Here is a 22736-nt window from a genome sequence, read left to right as displayed (position 1 = left end):
AAGGGAAGGGAGAAGAAATGTGTGGGAAATATCAGAAAGGGAGACAGAACATAAAGACTCCTAACTCTTTTTTTTTTTTTTTTAAGATTCATTTATTTATTTTAGAGAGAAAGAGAACACAGGAAGGGCAGAGGGAGAAGGAGAGAAAACCTCAAGCAGAACTCCACTCACCCCTGCTGAGTGTGGAGCCTGGCATGGGGCTGGATCTCATGACCCTGAGATCAAGACCTGAGCCAAAAACCAAGAGTTAGATCCTTAACCAATTGAGTCACCCAGGCATCCCATTACTTCCTTACTTATAATATACATTTCCTAAATGGCTTTAACAGGAATAGATGACACTTGGGCTTATTTCTGCAATTCTTTGCAAAACAGTAGACACATCACCATCAACACATGCATTAAAAAGAACAAAAAAACATTCTTCAAGCATCTACACTGATGCCATTTCCATCCCTTTAAAATAGCATGCTACAAATAATGACAATAATTATAGGAACAGAGTGGTGACTGTCCCATATATTGGGTATTTGCCATCTAGCAAATATAGATAGGGGAATTTTACATATATGACCTTATTTCTTTCTTAATCGATTCTAGAATCAGGACTATTTCACAGTCCAGGAAATTGAGGTTCAGAAAGACTAAGTGCTACCCAGGATCACAAAACCAAAAAGGTAAGAGCCCCAATTTAAATCCGGGGCTGTCAGAACCCAAGGGAAGGGTCTTTCAACTTCAGACCAGCCTGACTGAGAACTTAAACAAAAATATCAAAAACTTAACCACCTTAGGAAATAATTTTCCCTCAGAGAATGATTTTTCAGAACACCTCGGGTCTTAGGATTGCATTTGCCAATCTCATCAACATTATGAGGTCATTATTATGGTTTTCATCTTATAAATATACACAGGCTGGGCAAGCCTGAAATAATCTGCCCAGGGCTCCATCACTAGGGAGCTAAGTTGGACCTTCACCTCCTGGTATAAATTGTGCACTATTTCTACTACTCTACTTTGCCCTCTTAGTATGTACAGACTGAGGTGGCTGAGTCCTCAGAGAAACAAATTCAGTCTCTGAGTCTCAATCTCACCTAAAAGGGTTTGGGCAGAGAGCTGATAATGTTTATAAGAGGAAAAAGGCAATCTTAGGGATTTTTTAATCATATAAAAATCAAGGGAAAGTCTTAGCTCTGGGTCATTTGGAGAGTTACAGGGAAAAATTAAACTGATGGAGTTTCTATTGCTCAGTAGAATCCTCACACTACGGAATAAAGGGCACAGGAGAAACAGGAAGTAGACTACTGGTTGCCCAGGTCTGGGTAGGGAAAAGGGGATTGACAAGAGACAGCTAAGCTAAGTGGGGTGGGGGTCTCTTCAAGGTTGTAGCAATGTTCTAAAACTGTTGTGATGGTTGTAAAACTGTGAATATACTAAAAGACACGAAGGGCAGCCCAGGTGGCTCCGCGGTTTAGGGCCGCCTTCAGCCCAGGGCCTGATCCTAGAGATCTGGAATCGAGTCTCACGTCGGGCTCCCCGCATGGAGCCTGCTTCTCCCTCTGCCTGTGCCTCTGCCTCTCTCTCTCTCTCTCTCTCTGTGTCTCTCATGAATAAAGAAATAAAATCTAAAAAAATAATAATAATAATTAAAAAATTAAAAAATAAAAGACACGGAGGGATGCCTGGGTGGCTCAGTGGTTGAGCGTCTGTCTTTGGCTCAGGGTGTGATCCTGGAGTCCTGGGATCGAGTCTTGCATCGGGCATCCTGCGAGAAGCCTGCTTCTCCCTCTGCCTGTGTCTCTGTCTTTTCTCTTTCTGTCTCTCATGAATAAACAAAATCTTTAAAAACAAACAAACAAACAAAAGACACTGAATGGTACATTGAAATGGGTAAGCCACGTAGTATAGGAACAATGTCCGGTGGCTCAGCAGTTGAGCATCCGTCTTTGGCTCTGGTATGAGCCCCAGAGTCCTGGGATTGAGTCCCAGGATCAAGTCCTACATCTGGCTCCCTGCATGGAGCCTGCTTCTCCCTCTGCCTGTCTCTCTCTCTCTCTCTCTCTGCATGGAGCCTGCTTCTCCCTCTGCCTCTCTCTCTCTCTCTCTCTGTGTGTGTTTCTCATGAATAAATAAATAAAATCTTTTAAAGAAATTAAAAATAAATAAAAATAATAAAAAATTTAAAAATAGGAGTTCACTTTAATATATTGATGTTCCTGCAATGATGAAGGAAATTAACATTTTTGCTAGATTACATTATATTTCAAAACTGAACATGCTTCTACCTAAGAGAATGCTTTGGTAAACTTTTAATGAAACAAAGCATTTTTTTAAAAGATTTTATTTCATTTCTTTTTTTAAAAAAAGTAGGCTCCATACCCAGCATAGAGCCCAGTGTGAGGCGTAAAATCATGACCCTAAGATCAAGACCTGAGCTGAGATCAAAAGTCAGATACTTAACCAACTGAGTCAGCCAGGCAACCCTTAAAGATTCTATTTTTAAATAATCTTTACACCCAACAGGGGTGTGAACTTACAACCTGAGATCAAGTGTCACATGTTCTACTGACTAAGCTATCCAGGTGCCCTCCCATTTATTTATTTATTTCTTAATTTTAAGTAGACTTTATATCACACACAGGACCTGAACTCGCAACCCCAAGATCAAGAATCACATGCTAAAAAAAAAAAAAGAATCACATGCTATACTGACTGAGCCAGCCAGGTACCTACTTGAAACAAAGCACTTTTTTCTTTTTTTTAAAGATTTATTTCTTTGAGAAAGAGGGAGAGAGCATCAGCAGGAGGGGCAGAGGGAAAGGGAGAAGAAAATCTGAAGCAGACTCTGTGCTGAACTCAGAGCCCATCAAGGGGCTTGATCTCTCAACCCTGAGCTGAAACCAAGAGTCAGATGCCCAACTGACTGTGCCACCCAGGTGCCCCTGAAACAAATCATTTTTAAAAGTATAAAAACCCCAGCAAAACAGAATTGAGAGTGTAAATGGCAAAGGTATAGCCACATGTATGTGTGTAACAATCACCGTGGTAACAGAGTAGAAAAAGAATGTAATAAAAAATTAGCAGTATGTGCTTTAGGATTCTCTCAGCTAAGCTCTAATAAGAAAAAGACCCAAAGGGGGGCATCTAGCTGGCTCAGTTGGAAAAGCATACAACTCTTAATCTTGGGGTCATGGGTTCAAGCCTCACATTGAGGGTAAAGATTACTTAAAAAAAATTTTTTTAAAACAAAAGAGAGAGAGAGAGAGAAACCCAAAGGATTTAGAAAGCTGCTCTAGCCCTGTAGTTCGGCAAAGAAAATAGGAGAGGAATTGTACAATAGGAAGCACACCTTAAAATGTCACTAAACCAAAATTATAAAGTGAAAACCATCAGCTCACAGATGGCCATCAGAAGGGATGCACAATACCTGGACAAGGTCCTTTCTTCCAACAAGCAAGGCAGAAGTGGCATTCTTCTGGCATGTTTCTTGAATATCATTCACATTCAAGCTGAAATTTAAAAAGAATTAAAAAGTTTCTTTCTAGTCTAATCTTCTACATTAGTTACCCCTGGTTTCACAAACTAAAACCCGCATCTTTAGTTGTCACCCAAAATGTTTTATCCATGTTGGCTGTAAGTGGGGTGGTTTTTTTTTTTTTATTCATGAAATACATAGAGAGAGAGAGGCAGAGAAACAGGCAGAGGGAGAAGCAGGCTCCCCATTGGGAACCTGATGTGGGACTCGATTCCAGGATCGCAGACTCATAACCTGAGCCAAAGGCAGATGCTCAACCACTAGCCACCCAGGTGTCACTGGCCTTAAGCTTTATCTTTGCTACATAACATGGAGAAAAAGCTTACCTACAGCTCATATTAGGCTATGGGTTTGCACCTGGGGAAGTTGAAATTGTTTACTTCTCCAGAGTCAGGACAGGAAGCCAGCCCCAAATGTCAATTTGGCAACCAGCTTTTTTGTGGATTTCCCCAGGCTCAAGGGTTCAATGAAAATGAATTTAAATAAGTGTGACACTGTGGTTTCTTTTCTTTCTTTCTTTCTTTTTTTTAAATTTTTATTTATTTATGATAGTCACACAGAGAGAGAGAGAGAGAGAGAGAGAGGGAGGCAGAGACACAGGCAGAGGGAGAAGCAGGCTCCATGCACCGGGAGCCCGACGTGGGATTCGATCCCGGGTCTCCAGGATCGTGCCCTGGGCCAAAGGCAGGCGCTAAACCGCTGCGCCACCCAGGGTTCCTACACTGTGGTTTCTAACAGAGTGGTGTGCTGTGTACATATTACAAAATAAACGCTTTTTTGATATGCGTTCCAATTCAAGAAGGGTGACCACAGGCCAGCTTCTGTATGCCAGTCACTAGCCTCCCAACTCCCTTCAACCAAAATGGCTCTACTTTTAACTGTTTTACATTATGGTATGGAAAGCAGAATTCTGAGGCTGCTCCCAAGATTTGTGTCCCCCTCACACACACATTTAATATAATCTCCTCCCTTTAGTTGTGGGTGATACCAGTGAATATTGATGAGCTATCACACCCAAGATTAAGTTATTTATCAGTTCACTCTGAATGTGTCAAAAGGGAGATTATCTAAGGTGGGCCTGACCAAAGGTGAAACCTGAGAAAGAAAGTGAAGCATCAGAGAGAAACTCCGGCTGGTAACAAAGATGAAAATCAGCAAGTTCTATGGCTTCAAGGAACTAAATTCTGCTAACAACCTGCATGAGCTTGGAAGAGGACTCTAAGCATTGGATAAGACCACCACCTGGCCACCTCTATGATTTCAGCCTGGTGAGACCTGAGCAAGAACCCAGTTAAGCCATGCCCAGACCCTGGCCCGTGGAAACTGAGATAATAAATACAGGTTATTTTAAGCCACTAAGTTTGTGGTACCTTGTTATAGAAATAGCAAGCAATAGAATAGAAATAGAAAGCTCATATACTGCAGCATAGAAAGCTCATATACTGCAATAGAAAGCTCATATACTGGTCTCCTCCTAAAATTTATTCTGAAGAAAGGGTTCCAATGCTTTTTTTTTTTTTTTTTTTAGAGAGAACACATATGCGCCAGTAGGGGGTGGGAGGCGGGCATGCCACAGAGGGTCAGGAAAAGGGAAGCAGGAAGTCTCAAGACTCCACACCCAGCATGGAGCCTGAAGCAGGGCTTGATCTCACAAACCTGGGATCATAACCTAAGCTGAAATCAAAAGAGGCAGTCACTTAAATGACTGAGCCACCCAGGCGCCCCAAAAGGGTTCCAATCCTTTAAAAAAAAAAAGAAACAAAACAACATTGATCATGATGACTGCGTGATAAGCAGGGCAGACTCACATGTACAGTTCTCCCAGTGATTTGTGAACAGGAAGAAGGCACGCAGTATCCTGGATGATAACCTTCCCAGCAGCCTTGATCGGCCGATTGCCAGAGTCTGATCCCTCACGTTTGCTTTTCCATCTCCTGGATTTCTGGGGGAGATGACGAGATATAACTAATGGGGACTTTGATGAACGAAAACCTACAGTTGCAGAGCACATCAGAGTTGGGTCATTGGTTATTTGCAGAGACTTTGCATTACATCATGCCCACAATTATATGAATCAGCATCTGTAGGAAATAAAAGGAGGGCAAAGGGCATTGAGCTCTCGGTTTCGAAAATTCTAACAGGAAAATATGCACCTACTGCAGTGCTACATACATTGTGCAGGTGCCCCAAAATTGATACCTTGAATCTAGAATTAAAAAAAAAAAAAAAAAAGAAAGAAAGAAAGAACAAACGAACGAACAGCTAGTAAATAAGTTAGTAAAGACCACAAAAATGTGGGAGAAGAGCAACTTTTAAGGTTGGGATCAGCCTCAGGTTCAAAGTTCTTGCTTGAAACTAATCAAAGGTTTTTTTTTTCTTCTCAGACAGCTTGAATGGGATTTGTTGAAAATTTAATTCAGACACAGCAGTGTGGGCTCTGCAAACCTTAGTCTTTGGCAGACAGGCAGAGACACTTCGAAGCTCAAGGAGAATTACTTCTGAAAGTGATCATTTTAGAATGTCAAAAATACTTGAGCAGAGCAACTTGGGTAATGGACATGGAAGATCGTGAGCAACTGTCCAATTTCCCCAGAGCCTCACCTACAAAGGAGCCTGTGTGCGGGAAATGAGTGATGTCCTGGAAAGGGAGAATGATCAGTGTAGCCCCATCTGCTATCTTCAAAATGACAACCAGCCAAGGGAGCAATATTCTATTCTATTTTATTGCTGAAAGTTAAAAAGGGGGCCGCTAAAGTGATTCAACTCAGGGGGGAAGTGACATACTTATTAACAAAGTTGCCAGGGAAGAGGCCTGCAATCTGCAGTCAGAAAACCAAGCTGTTCTGGTCTTATTCCCACTGTGCTGTCTCCCGTAACTCTGGGAGGGCAACTTATTTGCTATGAACTCAGTCTCATGTCATCCCCTTTGCTCACTGATAACTATGTGTCAAGATGGGCTCCATTCCTATCTTGCCAGTTTAATGAGGCCACAATGCGAAGGTGAGAGTGCAGAATGAAAACGTGCCACTGAAAAATCTGTACTGATTCTGAATGTGTATAAGCCTCAGGAATTTAGATTAGATCATTATTTAGATTACTCACAAATAATTCATATACTGCAAGTGATTTTTATATAATCACTCTTCATTCATTAGTCACAATCTATATTTAGTCGCTTCTGACCAGTGAAATTCCATCTAATCACCAAAGGTGCCCAATGCACATGACTTCCTATAGGCTCATTTAAGTGTTATGGAACCTACTAGATCTGAGACACTCAGACTCAGTTCATGGCACATAAAGTTTAGCTGAGGGCTCTGAGCTGTTTGTCCTAATTTTTAAATACACATGCTACATTATCAATTTGGAACTTTGACCCAGTTGATCTGAGGAAGCAATATAGTTACTTTGTGCTGTTTATTCATATTCATCGTTACTATCAATATAAGAGAAGCCTCGCCTACTACTGTCCACCAGCTCGGTGATTCTCTATTTGCACCGGCTAGTTTCTAAAGAATTATGTACACATTCACAAAAATACTAGCCTTTTGGCTACAAATATCCTGACGTGGGTGCAGGTAAGGGGAGAATGGGCTAAAGAGCAAAGAGCCTGTCAGAATGGGCTGGAGCCAGGCGGTGTTAACTGGCCAAGACAAGTCATCCACATGCGTGAAGTAATTTGATGGGACTGGTGGTAGGGAGGGTAATTTTGTGGGCCTCTACTGGGCAGTGACAGGAACAGCACAGTGTGGTTAACTGGAACAGGAAAGGTGTGAAGTACACACACTTTTTCATCCAGATTTCCAAGAGTTTAAAAATTTCAGGAACAACACCCATAGGTCCCACATAATGGATCATCTCAAATGAGATTTAGGGTAGTGGATTAAAAAAAGAAAGAAACAAAGGAAAAGGTCTATGCTAAAAAGATTCCACCTGGAATGGCATATGGTCCATCTCACTGGTTTTCTGTGTTGACGGGGAGGCTTCTAAAACCCTGTTCCAGAAGACACTCTGGCTCCTTGTTACAAGAGAATGAGCAGCACTTCAACTGACCACTTCACTAGCTCAATAGTGGAAATAAATGGAGGCCTCACCAGGGATGGGGTCTACCAGCTTCCAGACCACACTGAAAATCACCGCAGTTTCCTGTCTTTCTCAGCAAACTTGATGAAAGGAAAAAATATTAAGGCCTATGTGCCCAAAGCGGTTCTTTTGCATACAGACTAGCTTGTTTAAAAATGTCTGTCCTAGCAGATGTGAATTATTTCTGAAAGTGATCACTTTAGAATGTCAAAAATACTTGAGCAGAGGGACCTGGGTAATGGACATGGAAGATCATGAGTAACTCCAATTTCCCCACAGCTTCACCTTCAAATGACCACAGAAGGCCTTCATGCGGGAAATGAGAGATGTCCTGGACACAAGGCGAAGTGTATAAATGCTTGACTCAGGATTTCCATATTTGTCTGTCATTACAAGCAACATTAGCTTCTACTCTAGGCTGTTCTTCTGCTGCGAGCGTGGGTGTCACCACAGCTCTCTGAAAGGGGGGCTGCTGCTTCCATGTCACAAATGAGGATATAAGTCTTACTTGAGCCACACTCCCAAGCAGAGATTCAAACATAGAGACTGGCAAGGCTACTAAGCCCCTACTTATTAACCTGCTTTTGAGTGCATGATTGTGGATTAAGAAGAGAAAAAAAAAAAAAAGAAGCCCTCAGACTAAGCTACCTGTTGATATGTAAACTGGCCCATTTTTGAATGGATCCATTTCTGCATGTAAGATCAAAATCTGATCATAGTGAAGCCGGTTTGACACCCTAGCCTCTACAATTCCTTCTCATTTCACTTCTCTGCCCAGTATCCAGAGCCCATTCCGCTGAGCCAGAGCAGCAGCTGAACACTACAGAGGCAAGAGGCAGCGGTGGCTACAGGCTTCACGGGGGAAGGAGGGGGGGCAGCTCACTGGGCTCAGACCCAGAGGCTGTATTTCAGGCCAGGCTCAAGAGCCTGAGCCTCACTCTGTTTTATCTCCCTTCTGGGTGCATTAGGGGTAGGCACATTCACAGGGAAGAATGGAGTCGAAAGAGACACCTTAGGACTCTTCCCTCTCCCCATCTGCAATCCTTGGTTACAGAGACTGGGAGAAACAAACCCACATGGTAAGTCATCAATAGGTACTTGATGAAAATGTAAGACAGTGATCTTGGCCAACTTTCTACAATCATCTTTCACTGAATTATGGAAATCACAGTCTGGATTTCTTGGGACTTCCTTGTCAACTTCTTGAGACACCAGGCTTCTAGGTGGCTTCTCTGATTTGTACTGATGTATAGACAATGTCTGGTGGAAACTCACTAAGCTGCCTTTGAGCCTGTAACAGAAGGAGGTTTGCCACAATGGATCACCCTAACCATAGCTGCCACCAAGCCTCAAACTATAAAAGCAATTATGGGGGCACCTGGATGACTCAGATGGTTGAACGTCTGCCTTTGGCTCTGGTCATGATCTCTAGGTCCTAAGACTGAGCCCTGAGTCAGGCTCCTGGCTCAGCGGGGAGTCTGCTTCTCCCTCTCCCTCTGTGCTCTCTCTCTCTCTCTCTCAAATGAATACAATCTTAAAAAAAAAAAAAAAAAGCAGATATGGGATAGCATTGTATGTTTATTTAATCCAGCGAAGAATAACTGCAAAACATTATCAAAAATCCCTAAGGGGTCATAAAATAGTTTTTTTTTTCTACTTATTGGTTGGTGGTTTTTAAATACGAAGTATCTCTTCTTCAGGCTGGAGGGGTCACTCAGTATTCCCATCTAGTGACCAGTTATTCTGGGGATGCAACTAGAATAAGGCTGCCTAAATAAAGACCTGCTCAATCTCTAATCCTCACTGCTCCCGAATGAACATGGATAACATTTTTGTAGCAAAAAAGGGTTCACATTCCATCCACACCTCCCCGAGACTTCTTCCCTCATATATTGCTGGTGATTTTAAGAATCTCTCATCTGTGCAATTGTCAGGTGACCACACGCAGCAAACAGTGACACACCAGGCTGGAGGTGTGGCTGAACTTTCCAGGTGAGGGAGGGCACTTGGCCTAAAACCTCCTAAACCTTCCACACTGCTCCAGTCCCACTCTGACAGGTTTCAATATCACTACTTTTCTGTGCAGAGGATTGGTACCTCTGGGAGGCAAAGGGCCCTGATTTTCCCTTAGATCTTCTCAATGCCCCATCATAGAAAATGCCCCTTCCCCACAGATTTCATAAGCAGGGACTGAGGGAAGAGAGACAAAACGAGACAGACAATTACCACATGATGAGCACCAGGATGCTCCTCTGAACATACCAAGAAGGCGTTCATGGAATTATAGGAAAGAGGACAGGGAGGAGAGGACCAAGGGTAGGGGAGAGGCATTGGTGCGAATAGCACTGAATGACAACCAATATAGCCAGCTTGCGACTGTACCACCAGTGTTACTGCTACAATCGGAGGCAACATCAATGCCAGTAAATGGGTTAAATGTAAAAACAGCCCAAGAATAAGCCACCAACTGCTTCGCAGCAACCCCACCAACAATGCATAATCAGCAGAGTGGGCAGTGAGTCAAAATGAGTTCCTATTTAAATAGCGGCAGGAGCAGAGACTCCTGGAAATCTGTGGCAATCCAGCAGTCGGGTTGGCTGGGACAGGCTTTTTGAGGAAAGGTGGCCATGTTGGCAGCTCCACCTGCAAGTTGTCAGCAGTAGTGGTACTTGCTAATCAGGGCTCCTGATTTCAACTGGTTTCGGTATGAAAAGGCTACAGGACCCTTCCCCGAAGTATTTTTTACACCAAATGAAATTTACACAAAAGCTGCAAGGCTGCCTTGCACAGCCTGAGGCCACCTTGGCACTACCGGAACATGAAGGGGGTGGGAGAGGAAGACAGAAGAGGGGGGATGGCCAAGAGAAATGAGTCAGAGAGAAAGAAACGGAAGAGAGGATGTCCACAGCAGAGGTTTTGCTGCAATGCCAAATACTGATGGTAAGGAAAAAAATTGTTCCAGAAAGTTCCCGAAGGATTAAAAACTAGCTTATGCATCATGCCAATTAAGCAGGTGAGCACTTCCCTCTTTGAACTGGACCAAGACGATAAAAACAGAGACAAGATGGTAGAAGCCTCTTATATCTTCCTCTGCTTCACCCCATGCCAAAGGTAGGCTTTTGAAGCTCCAGGAAATTATACAAATACTCCAAATGAAATCAGGTGAGCTAAAGGCTTACAGTTGGGGTCCTTTCCAAGAAACACAGCATCAGGCTTCATTTTCAAAGAAGCTGTTCAAAATCCTTAATGGTATCAGTATTCACCCATTTGAAACTGGATGAAATAAGGAGGAAGTCCTTGGTGCTGGACTCCCAAGAGTAAAAAATTTATTGTGCTGGTCCTGAAAACCAGCCAGCCTGTCACTCAGGTTCCTCAAAGCCAGGCAGGTGGCATTTTATTCTTGGGCCTTTGGGCAGACAGGATTAGTCAAGGAGAGCATTTGCACAGCGCACAGTACCGGGAAGTCGTTAATTGCTTGTATGGACCAACGTCGCCGGGCAGAGCGAGGAGACATCTGTGCGTGAAAACGTTACACCCAGGAGGAGGGAAGAAAAACACCAAGAAAATTAAAAGGGAAAAATATAGAATAAAATGAAAGCTTCCCACACATCTGATGGACAATATACTGCAAAATTGGGTTTGAATGACTAAAATTCTGAACATGGCACAGCAATATTTGGATTCCCTCACCTCCCTCCCAACCCATCACACTCAGAACCCCACTTCAGTGTCATCGTTCTTCAGTTTAAAACACATATCAAGATATAAGGAGGCTGGCGTCAACACAGCTCAGACAAGGGACCTGGGGTCAAGGCTGGGGTACTCTAGGGAGAATTACAGTGCAAGCAGAGAAATGGGTGGAAGGTCTACCCTCTCTATCAAGAGCACATGTAAATGCGAGAAGCTTCTCATTCCTAAGAAGGAAGAAGTTCTTTGATTAGACTCGACATCAGACTGCTTTTGGTATGTGGTCTGGGGGGCACTGAGGAAATTGGAAGCTTTGACGTTAGAGCTGCAGGATTATTTTCAGAGTGATGCTCGTGGGTAAGCAAGAGCACATGAGAAATGGAGGGAAAGAGGGAGCAATCCTGAGGAGCTGCCCTCTCCAGAGCACTTGCTAACAACATGAGTATCAATATGAAACTGGGGCCGAAAAGCACTGTTTATGGAAATCAGAAATTATTCTATTAACTTCAAGACCTCCTCAGTTATTTACATTAGAGCTATTTTAGTGACATAAACTGATGCATGGGTGGAGGCTGCAAAATTCTAAAAATATTTATAGGTCAATGCCTAATGTTTATCACAAGTTCTGGATCTTCTGATTTGCCCTAAGAATAAACAATATTTCATCAACTATTAATAGTTAGTCCAGTTCCCAAATGAATGTTAGCATCTCTCTGCACTTTCTAACCTCCTATGAAATTTGATAGTTGTTTCTTGTTGTTTTTTCAGGTCTCTCACATTTTTAAATATTTAGTAATGAACCTTGGAATTCCATCTGGAGAACATCTGGGTGATTATACTATGACCTAAGCAGGTCAGGTTAAAAACACACAAAAACAAGAGAAACAAACAGTATAATCCCCAATGGTTCCATAAAGATTCTTATAATCTCCCAAATGCTCTGTAATTCTTTCACTGCTCTATTTTAATGCAGTTATTCTTTCCCTTTACTCTTACTCATTTAAAGATCTCAAGGGTAGAGATCTAAAAGAGAATAAAAATACGTAGGAGAAAAATTGGGGCTGAAAATAAAGACTTAAGCACAGAGAAATTTAGTGATCTAGAATCATTTCAAGTACAAAAGTAATAAAAATGGTGTTATTTGACATCTCCAACTAGATACCTAAGAGCAAGAAAAAAACTCCCTGAGGGATAAAACTGTATATACCTCTAAGAGGAAGGAAGATGGCCTCTATAAGATATCATGGCTCATTTCACTTCACTGACTCCCCCACCCCCCGCCCTTTGCCCCATGTAAGTGGGATGGACATGAACAAGGTTTCAGGTTCATCACAAAATGACTCACTTGTTTAACTTCTTATGAAGGTGAACCAAATGAAACTTTTTTGAGGTTAAAAATGGTCAAGTATCAGTAATTTCATAGAATTTCACCTAATAACTACTATATGTCACCCAATAAGATGTGCCTCCATCCCCCAGAACTTCTAGGGTTCTTATAATGTTCTATTGCTTAGTCTGTGTGACTGTTAATTCACTGAATGATATGCTTATGATCTGTGAAGTTTTCTGTATGTATATTACAAAGAAATACAAAAGTTTCACACAAAATTATAAGTGTCTGCCCCCATTTTATGTGGTCACTAGCTGAAATAAAACTTGAAGATCATTTACTATGCTAGATCCTCCTAAGGGACCATAACAGCCTGTTTTCTGTGGAGAAGCTGATCGTGGGGCTCACATTCAAAGTGAAGTACCACAATCCTTCCCCTCCTCCCCAGCAGATCCTCTCTGATAAAAGGTAATTATCTATGTGCCTCTGGTCCTTCTTTATGATTATGGTGTTTATAGTAAAAGAGGCCAGATTGCGGAAAACACGACCGTAAGGCTTTACAAATGCTTTTGCATTAGGAGAGGTCACATTGTGGAAGTGGAGTTATTTTGACTCAGCATGGTCTTCTGCGCTACCAGTCAAAAGTGCTAGTCCACTAATTTTCCCAATCCAAATCCAAGTATGACATGATTCAGAGGAGGATTCAGAACTGTCTCTTTGACTAAAAGATCTCCTCAACCTGGCCCTAATGCTAAAGAAAATTCTCCTGTTTACCCAACCATGAATCTGTTTGGCTATTATATCAATAAAATGCCAATTAGCTTGCTTAGGGGGAAGAAAACCTGAACGTTTTGAATGTCAAAGACCTGGGAAGATATAGGTATTCCAAAAAAGTCAGTGACAGCCAGAGGGGCACAATTCCATCAGAGATATGAAGAATGGGACTACAGAAAGGCAACAAAAAGAATCATCATCCCTTTTCAACTGAGTGATCGGTCAGTGACCAAGGACGGTCTTGTCTCAAGCATCGGCTCCTGTTGTTCATTTCAGTCACATGCAAACTCTAAGACCAAGACAAAGTCAGAGGTGGCCAACTATCAGTGTGAACCAAGGCTAGACACTACAGTGCAACGGGAATAAAGACACCTCTAACACTTGCTGGAAATTGGGTTTTTACTTAAAATAATTCCATTTTTTTAAAAAGCACATTTCAATTATAGTCAATCCATCCTTCCTCAATTAGTTAGGGACAGTAACAAAGAATGCCTAAGGACTGAGCTGGTTAATAGCTGGGTGGTAGCTCTGTTTAAAACATGTCAGTTAAAAGCCAGTTTAAACCAGCTTCTCAATCTGACAACACAGAAAGAGTTCTTAGAGGCATTCCTACGCTCTGCCAATGTTCTCTACATTGTCGTCACCAACAGCTTCTGACAACTTAATAGCTACATTAGGGACGATGAGTTCCTGAAGAACCCAGGAACACAAGGACAGGCTCAGGTGATTTTTGTATAAGCTTGTCCATCCAGATGGGCACTTCTGTATAGACTTAAAGCACAAGATCCCTTAGAGATGAACTCAAAAACTTCTCACCACTATGATGTTCTAAATATACTGAGATCTCAAGCCTTCAGAAGCATCCCTTAATTTGTTGACAAGCCATCAGAATACCAAGGAAGATCTTCAGCTAAACCATTCTACCTGAAAGAGTGGGAATCCCCTTAATAAATGGGGATAACAAGGATAGGGTTAAATGGGGAGTGGAGAATACAGATTATAAGAACCAACCCACCCCTCCACACACACACCATTCATAGTAGTTAAAACCAACCAGAAGGAACAAAGCAAAAGTCCTTCTTAAACAAACTAATTCTGAAAGTTAAAGATTCTAGGGGTATTATTAACTTAGCTGTGCAGAGCAGGCAGGGAGATAAAGAACAAGAATAAAGAGGGAATAAGAATCGAAGGCCATGGCTCTGCTGCTTACCCGCTCCTTGTAGTAGAAGGAGCTGATGGACACCTGCTCTTTCTCACTGCGAGTGGGGCTCCCACTGTATAAACGAAGGTTCCCAGGGGCCTCTGTGCGGATCTTCATTGGTGCAATCAAGCCAGTATGATAAGCAGACAAGGCTGACAGAGACCTATGGTTGAAAACACAGAATTATCCATACTGGTGATAGTCTTTCCATATTTCCAAGTAGTGATGCTCTTAAACATGTGATGAACCAAGAGAAAATACAGGGAAAATGGGGGGAAAAAACTCAAAAAAAGAACAAAGTAGAATGTACATAACTGAAAAACACTTTGCAAAAGTAGAGACTACTTCTGTGACTGTATATACAGAAAATTCAAAGGAATCTATAAACTTGTAGACCTAATAACTGAATTTAAATACAAGGCCAATCTATAAAAATTTAACAATTTCTATATATTAGAAACACTTAGAAATAAACATTTAAGAAATTTCATTTACAAAAGCATTAAATACCTAGCAACATATTGAATTTTATTTTTATTTTATTTTGTATTTATTTCTTAAAGATTTTATTTATTCATTCATGAGAGACAGAGAAGGGGGCAGAGACACAGGCAGAGGGAGAAGCAGTCTCCTTGCAAAGAGCCCAATGCAGGGCGCAATCTTGGACCCCGGGATCATGCCCTGAGCCAAAGGCAGACACTCAACCACTGAGCCACCCAGGCATCCAAACAAATTGAATTTTAAAGTGTGCATTGAAAATACAAAATATTGCTGAGAAATTAAAGACCCAAAACAAAAGAGACATATATGATGTTAGTGGATTAGAAGATTCCATATTATTTTCAAGGTGTCCATTTTCCCCAAATTGATCTATAGAGTCAACACATTTCCAATCAAAATATGAATTGGCTTTTTTTTTCTTTTATAAACCAATAAGCCATTTCATATTTTTATAGAAATGCAAAAGACCTAAAGTAGCCAACATAATTCTGAAGAATAATGAAGTTGGAGGACACATCCTAGCAGATTTGAAAACTTACTATATAAAAGCTACATTAAGAGTATAGTGTTAGGGGCACCTGAGTGGCTCAGTCGGTTAAGCATCTGCTCTCAGCTCACATCATGATCCCAGGGTCCTAGGATTGAGCCCCACATCGGGCTCCCTGCTCAGTGGGGAGTCTGCTTCTGCCTCTGCCCCTACTCTCCATGCATGTTCTCTATCTCTCAAATAAATAAATACAATCTTTAAAAAAGTATAATGTTAAAAAAAAAAAGTATAATGCTGGCATAAAGAGAAATCAATAGATCAAAGGGAAAAAAAGATTGTAGAAACAGACCCACAAACACAGGGTCAAATGATTTTTAACAATTCTATCAATGCAGTTTTTTAAAAGATTTTATCGATTTATTTGAAAGAGAGAGAGCATGTTCACATGAGCAGGGGGAGAGGGGCAAAAGGAGAGGGAGAGGCAAACTCCCTGCTCAGCAGGGAGCCCAATGCAGGGCTTGATCTCAGGACCCCAGAATCATGACCTGAGCTGAAGGCAGGTACTCCTCAATGCAATTTTTTTTTTAAATCAATGCAAATTCAATGAGCAAAGTCAAATTTTTTCCATAAATGGTGCTGGAACAATTCTGCATCTCTACTGAAAAAAGTGAACTCTGGCCCCTATCTTATATCATACACAAAAATCAATTTGAGATTGACTATAGACCTTAAATAAGGAATCTAAACCTATAAATTTTTAAAAGAAAATGGAAGGATATTTTTGTGACCTTGAGTAGGCAAAGATTTTTTTCCTAGAATACAAAAGCACTAACTATAGAATTTTTAACATGATAGATTGGACTTCATCCAAATTAAAAACTTCTGTTTATTAAAACTCATTAGGGAAGGAGAAAGACAAGTCACAGATGAAGAGAAAATCAATACATACTTCTATTAAAAGATTTACAACCAGAATAAAAACTACCACAAATAAATAATAAGAAACACAGTCCTGGGACGCCTGGATGGCTCAGTGGTTGAGTGTCTGCCTTCAGCTCAGAGCATGATCCCAGAGTACCAGGATTGAGTTCTACATCAGGTTCTCCTCGAGGAGCCTGCTTACTCTGCCTATATCTCTGCCTCTCTCTCTCTGTATCTCTCATGAAAAAGAAAGAAAGAAAGAAAGAAAGAAAGAAAGAAAGAAAGAAAGAAAGAAAGAAAGGAAGGAAGGAAGGAAGGAAGGAAGGAAGGAAGGAAAAGGAAAGGAAAGGAAAAGGAAAAGGAAAAGGAAAAGGAAAAGGAAAAGGAAAAGGAAAAGGAAAAGGAAAAGGAAAAGGAAAAGGAAAAGGAAAAGGAAAAGGAAAAGGAAAAGGAAAAGGAAAAGGAAAAGGAAAAGGAAAAGGAAGAAGAAAGAAAGGAAAGGAAAGGAAAGGAAAGGAAAGGAAAGGAAAGGAAGAAAGAAAGACCTAAAGAAATGGGCAAAATACTTGAACAGGCACATCAAAAAAGAAGATATCCAAATGGTCAATGAGCACACAAAAGCTGCCTAACACCACTAGTCACCACCACAATGAGATATCACACACCCACCACAATGGCTAAAGTTGAAAAGGTTGAAAACACCAAATTTTGAAGAGAATGTAGAGCAACCAGAACTCTGAAACATTGCTGGTAAGAGTGTAAAATGGCACAACCACTGGGATAGACATTTTGGCGACACTAAAACAAAAATCATATATACACCTATCCTAGGACCCAGGTATTCTACTCCTTGAGTAGAGAAATTAATATACATGTCCATAAAAAGACCTGAAAGTGTAGGTCTACTTGTAATAGCCCCAAACCGGAAAAAATCCAAATATCCCTCAAGAGGAGAATGACAAACAAATTGTATTATTTCATACAATGGAACCATTGATAAATACAGCTACATGGATGAATTTCAGAAACATTAAGTTGGGGGCGCCTGGGTGGCTCAGTCCGTTAAGCATCTACCTTCAGTCCAGGTCATGATCTCAGGGTCCTGGGATCAAGCCCCACATCGGGCTTCCTGCTCAGCGGGGAGCCTGCCTCTACCTCCCCTCTGCCCCACCCCCCTACACTAATGCTCTCTCTCTCAAATAAATAGTCTTTTAAAAAATTATTTTAAAAAATTAGGTTGGGGCAGCCCGGGTGGCTCAGCAGTTTAGCACCGCCTTCAGCCCATGGCATGATCCAGGAGACCCAGGATCGAGTTCCCCGTCGGGCTCCCTATATGGAGCCTGCTTCTCCCTCTGCCTGTGTCTCTGCCTCTCTCTCTCTCTCTCTCTCTGTGTCTATCATAAATAAATAAATAAATCTTTAAAAAAAAGAATAGGTGATTGTTTTTTAGTACAATATTTCTAATAAGGAACCTGGAATAACGTACGGGATCTCTTTTTTTTTTTTTTAATTTTTTTCTTAATTTTTATTTATTTATGATAGTCACACACAGAAAGAGAGAGAGAGGCAGAGACACAGGCAGAGGGAGAAGCAGGCTCCATGCACCAGGAACCCGATGTGGGATTCGATCCCGGGTCTCCGGGATCGCGCCTTGGGCCAAAGGCAGGCGCCAAACCGCTGCGCCACCCAGGGATCTCGTACGGGATCTCTAACACTTAACTCCCCAGTCCTGTCAGCCAAGGTCTCATCTGCCTGGGTTACAGCAGAGATGGGCAGATTCTCAGGACAGCAGTTCAATCTCCCTTCTCTCCTGTAAGTATGCTAATTATATTACATCCAACACATCCAGTGTTTGCAGTAGAGGGCTTCCATATTATCCTGGTTGCCCCATTACAGAACCAGAAGTCTATCATAACAGCCAAAAAGTGGAAATAACCCAAATGTCTATCAACTGATGAGTTAATAAAGAAAATGTGGCATATACATTTTATCTGGCAATAAAAAGTACTGACACATGCTACAACATGTATGAGCCCTGAAAACATTATAATAAGTGAAAGAAGGCAGTCACAAAGGGCCACATAACTATATGATTCTATTTATATAGAATGACCAGAATAGGAGAATTTATGTGCAGCCATCATTATAGTCAATTACAGAACATTTTTAATTACCCCCAAAAGAAACAGCATCTCCCAGCTGTCAACACTTCCAGTTCCAAGTCCCCCATTCCTCCAGGGCTGGGCCAGCACTAATCTACTTTCTGTCTATATCTGTGAATATACAATAAGCCACTGAATTATTTTATACGGGTCAACTATATACTATAGGATTTATATCTTGATAAAACAGTAAAAACATTTAAAAAAGAAAAAACAGCCAGTAGTAATAATAGGAAACACAGAGCAATGTGCCAGGCAGTGTTCTAAATGCTTCTCAGGGATTACAGATTTAATCTTCTCAGCAACTGAAGGAGGTGGGTGCCACTATCATCCCCAAATTATTGTTGAGGAAACTCAAGTCCAGTTTAGACAATTTGCCAAAGGTCACGGAACAGCAGGGCCAAGATGTGGACATAGCGGCTCGGCTCCCAAGTCCACATTCCCATTTGCTACTTTAGATTGCCTCTTAAAAACAGAATAAAACAAACAAACCTCCCCCCACACACAAATAAATAACGGAGACCAGACAGAAAGCATGTTAAATTGCTAAGAGTGACTCACCAAGGAAAAGGAGAGTTTTCAAATTTTAATTGAAAACTTCCATATTGTGAGTTTTTCTAACCACTTAATGTAGTTTAAAAAATTTAACATGTTTTGGTAATGTGAGAAGTGGCATATTAGCGTTATGGAACTGCAGCTGATCTTTTTTATTTTTCTTTTTTTATTTAATGTTCAGATAATACTTTGGCAATAGGGGGAAAGCACACTAAAAAAGAATTTGCCTTGTTTTGACAACAGCTTTTACCAAACTACTACTTCTGGTGGCTTGGTAGTAACCTGACCTCCCAAATCTCAGCTTAGTGGCAATTTAATGAACCTGATCTTTCATGAATAAATCCTATAGTGGGTATTTACTGAAGAACTAACACCACTTGTCCAAAGAAAAACTCAGTGCTCATTCTCAGATGTCTGCCCACTTATGGCCCCACGAACGCAGCTGATAACTGCATCTCCCAGGCTCACCTTGGTGTGGGTTCTGTCGGAGACACTGCTCGATGCATCGTCATAGGTCTTGTGAAATACACCAGATACCCTGCCAAAGGAGACACCACAGGTGCACATCAAGGTCAATGAGCTGCAGGTGGGAAATCCTAAGTAAGGCAGCCCTGGTCAGTCCTATCTGTAGCCACATGTAACAAGGTCAGAATCTCTAGGATCCAGGAGGGCTGTGTGTGGTGTGGAAAAAAAATCTTCTTGGGTACTTTATATTTCTTTGTTAGGGGACCCGTCCTGTGCTGAGAACCAGGGATCTGGATAAGGTTCACACTCATAATCATCAGAATGAAAAAAAAGTAAGACTGTAATTATGGTGAACATTCTTAGGTTATGGCCATAGAAGCCAATTCAGCAGCAGACCATTTAATGCTACAGCAGTCTTTAGAAGTTTCCAGGAAACAAACAAAATTTCCTGATTTTTCTGAAATTTCTTTAGAGACTATAGGACATACTGAGCTGCTCACTCTCAAAAATCTAGAATCAGAGAACCCAAAAGAGAGACCAACCTGCCCCGCAGAACCTGGCCCCCGAGGTCCTAGGGAAGGGAATATTGGCATCCTGGTATGACCCATAGGCAGTGGTCACCCGGGCAAACGGAGTGACGGAGTTTGAGAGTGCAAAGGGATTGCTGGAAGTGCTGTCTTCTTGGTTCTGAAATTTAAAAATTAACAGACTAAAACCCACAAGGTATCTGAACGCTGACTTACAAAATACGGATACATTAGTCTGGGGAGGAAGACACATAACAAAACATCAAAGCATAGGTTGGTACAAGAATCCCACCACAAAAGACTCAAGGCAGGAGACAAGCTGGCGCAGGCAGGGCTCCAAACAACTCTGGTTACGTTTCACTTTTTGCAGAGAAGTGTCTTTCAGGATCTAGAAAAGGCACGAAACACAGTCAAGAATAGCAACAACATTCCTTCTCCTGATTCACTTTTATTCTTCAAAGCAGTGGGAAGCCGTGAAAATGCAGGGAGACTGGAGCATGGCTGTGTCTAAGGCTTCCGAGGCAGCATCCTACTTTCCACCTGCTCTGGAGGCTCCCAGGACAGATTCATTCCTGGGTCCTCTTTGAGAAGCCCTCTGCTTTGCCAGGACAGGCTCACACAGCTTGAGAGAACACATTTCTTTACTGTGAATTCTATTCCTTTCCTCTCCTCCTAGCTTAAACCCCACCCCCTTGTGGAACTCTCAGTACTCCAGCAGTAATACTCAGTACGAGCCAGGGGGGAAACAAATTTCATTTCAGTAGAAATTACAAGCTATCTTTTTTTTCCTTCTTCTTTAAAAATATAAATCCTAACATTTTAAAGCATATGCCCTAGATGTAAACTGACGTACACATACCAAAGACAGGCATGTTATCTGGGCCTGTATGGTCCAACACGGAAGTCATCAATTACATGGGGCTACACAGCGTGTGAAGTGAGGCAAGTATGAATTGAGATGTGCTAGAGGCCCCTGGGTGGCTCAGTCAGCTAAATATCAACCTTTGGCAAAGGTCATAATCTTGGGGTCTTGGGATCAAGTCCCACGTCAGGTTCCTTGCTCAGTGAGCAGTCTGCTTCTCCCTCTCCCTCTGCCCTGTTCCCTGCTTATTCTCACTCTCTAGCAAATAAATAAAATCTTAAAAAAAAAAAAAAAAGGAAAGGGCCAGCCTCAGTTGCTAGGCATGCTGAATTGAGATGTGTCATATGCGTAAAATTCATACCGAGTGAAGACTTAGTACAAAAATAAGAATGTAAACTCTCGCAATAATTTTTACATGGATCACATGCTGATATGATTATTCTTTGCATATAATGGATTAAGTAAAAAAATTAATGAAATTAATTTACCTGCTACTTTCAAATTTTTTTAGTGTAGCTACTAGAAAATTTTAAAAATTTGTGCAGCCTGCATTATATTTCTATCAGACAGCACTGAATTAGACTTCTAAAGACACTTCCAGGATCCCTGGGTGGCTCAGCGGTTGAGCATCTGCCTTTGGCCCAGGGCGTGATCCTGGAGTCCTGGGATTGAGTCCCGTATCAGGCTCCCTGCATAGGGCCTGCTTCTCCCTCTGCCTATGTCTCTGCCCCCTCTCTCTGTGTCTCTCATGAATAAATAAATAAAATATTTTAAAAAAAGACACTTCATAATCCTATCATTTTTATAACAATAGGAAAATCTTTTTTGTATGTGCAAATAAGACAATGAAATATTCAAATTCCAAGTATAGACAAACAGACTCTTAGACTCTTAAAGAACAAACAGATGGTTACCAGAGGGGAGGTGGGTGGGAGGATGGCTGAAATAGGTGATGGGGATTAAAGAGTGCACTTCTGATGAGCACTGAGTAATGTATAAAATTGCTGAATCACTATATTAGTACACTTGAAACTAATTTAATATAATGCTATATGTTAATTATGTTTGAAAAGAAAAAAAATTCCAAGCACAAAATGTACCTATGCTACCAAATCAAAGTAGCATTTGAGAGATCCCTATACCACTTGAAAGATTTCTTGGTTACATATCTTCCTCCAGGAAGATGGGTCAAGTGTATATGATACAAACTAGGCAAAAGGTGAATAGCACTTGGGTCAGCTTGGTTTGTCAGAACATTTCAGTTATTTCACTCATGATGCTGCTCATGCTGAAAAACGTGTATCATGCCCAGCTCGTGGGGCTTCTTTAATGGAGATTCTGCTGATTAGTTCTGCATGAACTGACAAAGCAAATTCCTGAGCCTGCAGGAGAAAGGACCTACAGGAGCAAGTTAGATGCCAGACTAACCCACCTCCATTCAGGCACCAGCATTCCTTCAGATACCTCACCCGTGCAGCCAGCCGAGCCTCACCTGAGGACGACACCACTTCCTTTCAGGGAATGGATTTTTTAAAATTACCTTATATTTTGTTTTTGTTTGTTGTTTGTTTTTTAAGTAGGCTCAATGCCCAGAGTGGAGCCTAACACAAGGTTTGAACTCACGACCCTGGGATCAAGACATGAGCTGA

At 41.5% G+C, this 22736-nt stretch overlaps 1 protein-coding gene across 3 annotated transcripts in view; it reads right to left on the bottom strand.

Moving 5' to 3' along the window:
• WDR59 (WD repeat domain 59) overlaps positions 1-22736 on the bottom strand; it is a 104126-nt gene that overhangs the window by 21553 nt on the left and 59837 nt on the right. The window contains exons 15-21 of one of the 3 annotated variants that reach the window (XM_025426830.3): positions 20518-20613; positions 20241-20385; positions 19702-19771; positions 14617-14770; positions 11073-11129; positions 5341-5474; positions 3425-3506 (exon numbers count right to left, since the gene is read on the bottom strand). In XM_025426830.3, coding sequence (XP_025282615.1) covers positions 3425-3506; positions 5341-5474; positions 11073-11129; positions 14617-14770; positions 19702-19771; positions 20241-20385; positions 20518-20613 — 738 coding nt within the window. Of the gene's footprint in view, positions 1-3424; positions 3507-5340; positions 5475-11072; positions 11130-14616; positions 14771-19701; positions 19772-20240; positions 20386-20517; positions 20614-22522; positions 22580-22736 lie in introns of those variants that run through there. The other 2 variants (XM_025426831.3, XM_025426833.3) reach the window with 2 other exon arrangements.

Source organism: Canis lupus, chromosome 5, assembly GCF_003254725.2.
Source record: "Canis lupus dingo isolate Sandy chromosome 5, ASM325472v2, whole genome shotgun sequence".
NCBI classification, from domain to species: Eukaryota; Metazoa; Chordata; class Mammalia; order Carnivora; family Canidae; genus Canis; species Canis lupus.
The sequence above is the reverse complement of the archived record's forward strand: the minus strand, read 5'-3'. Positions and strand labels throughout refer to the sequence as shown.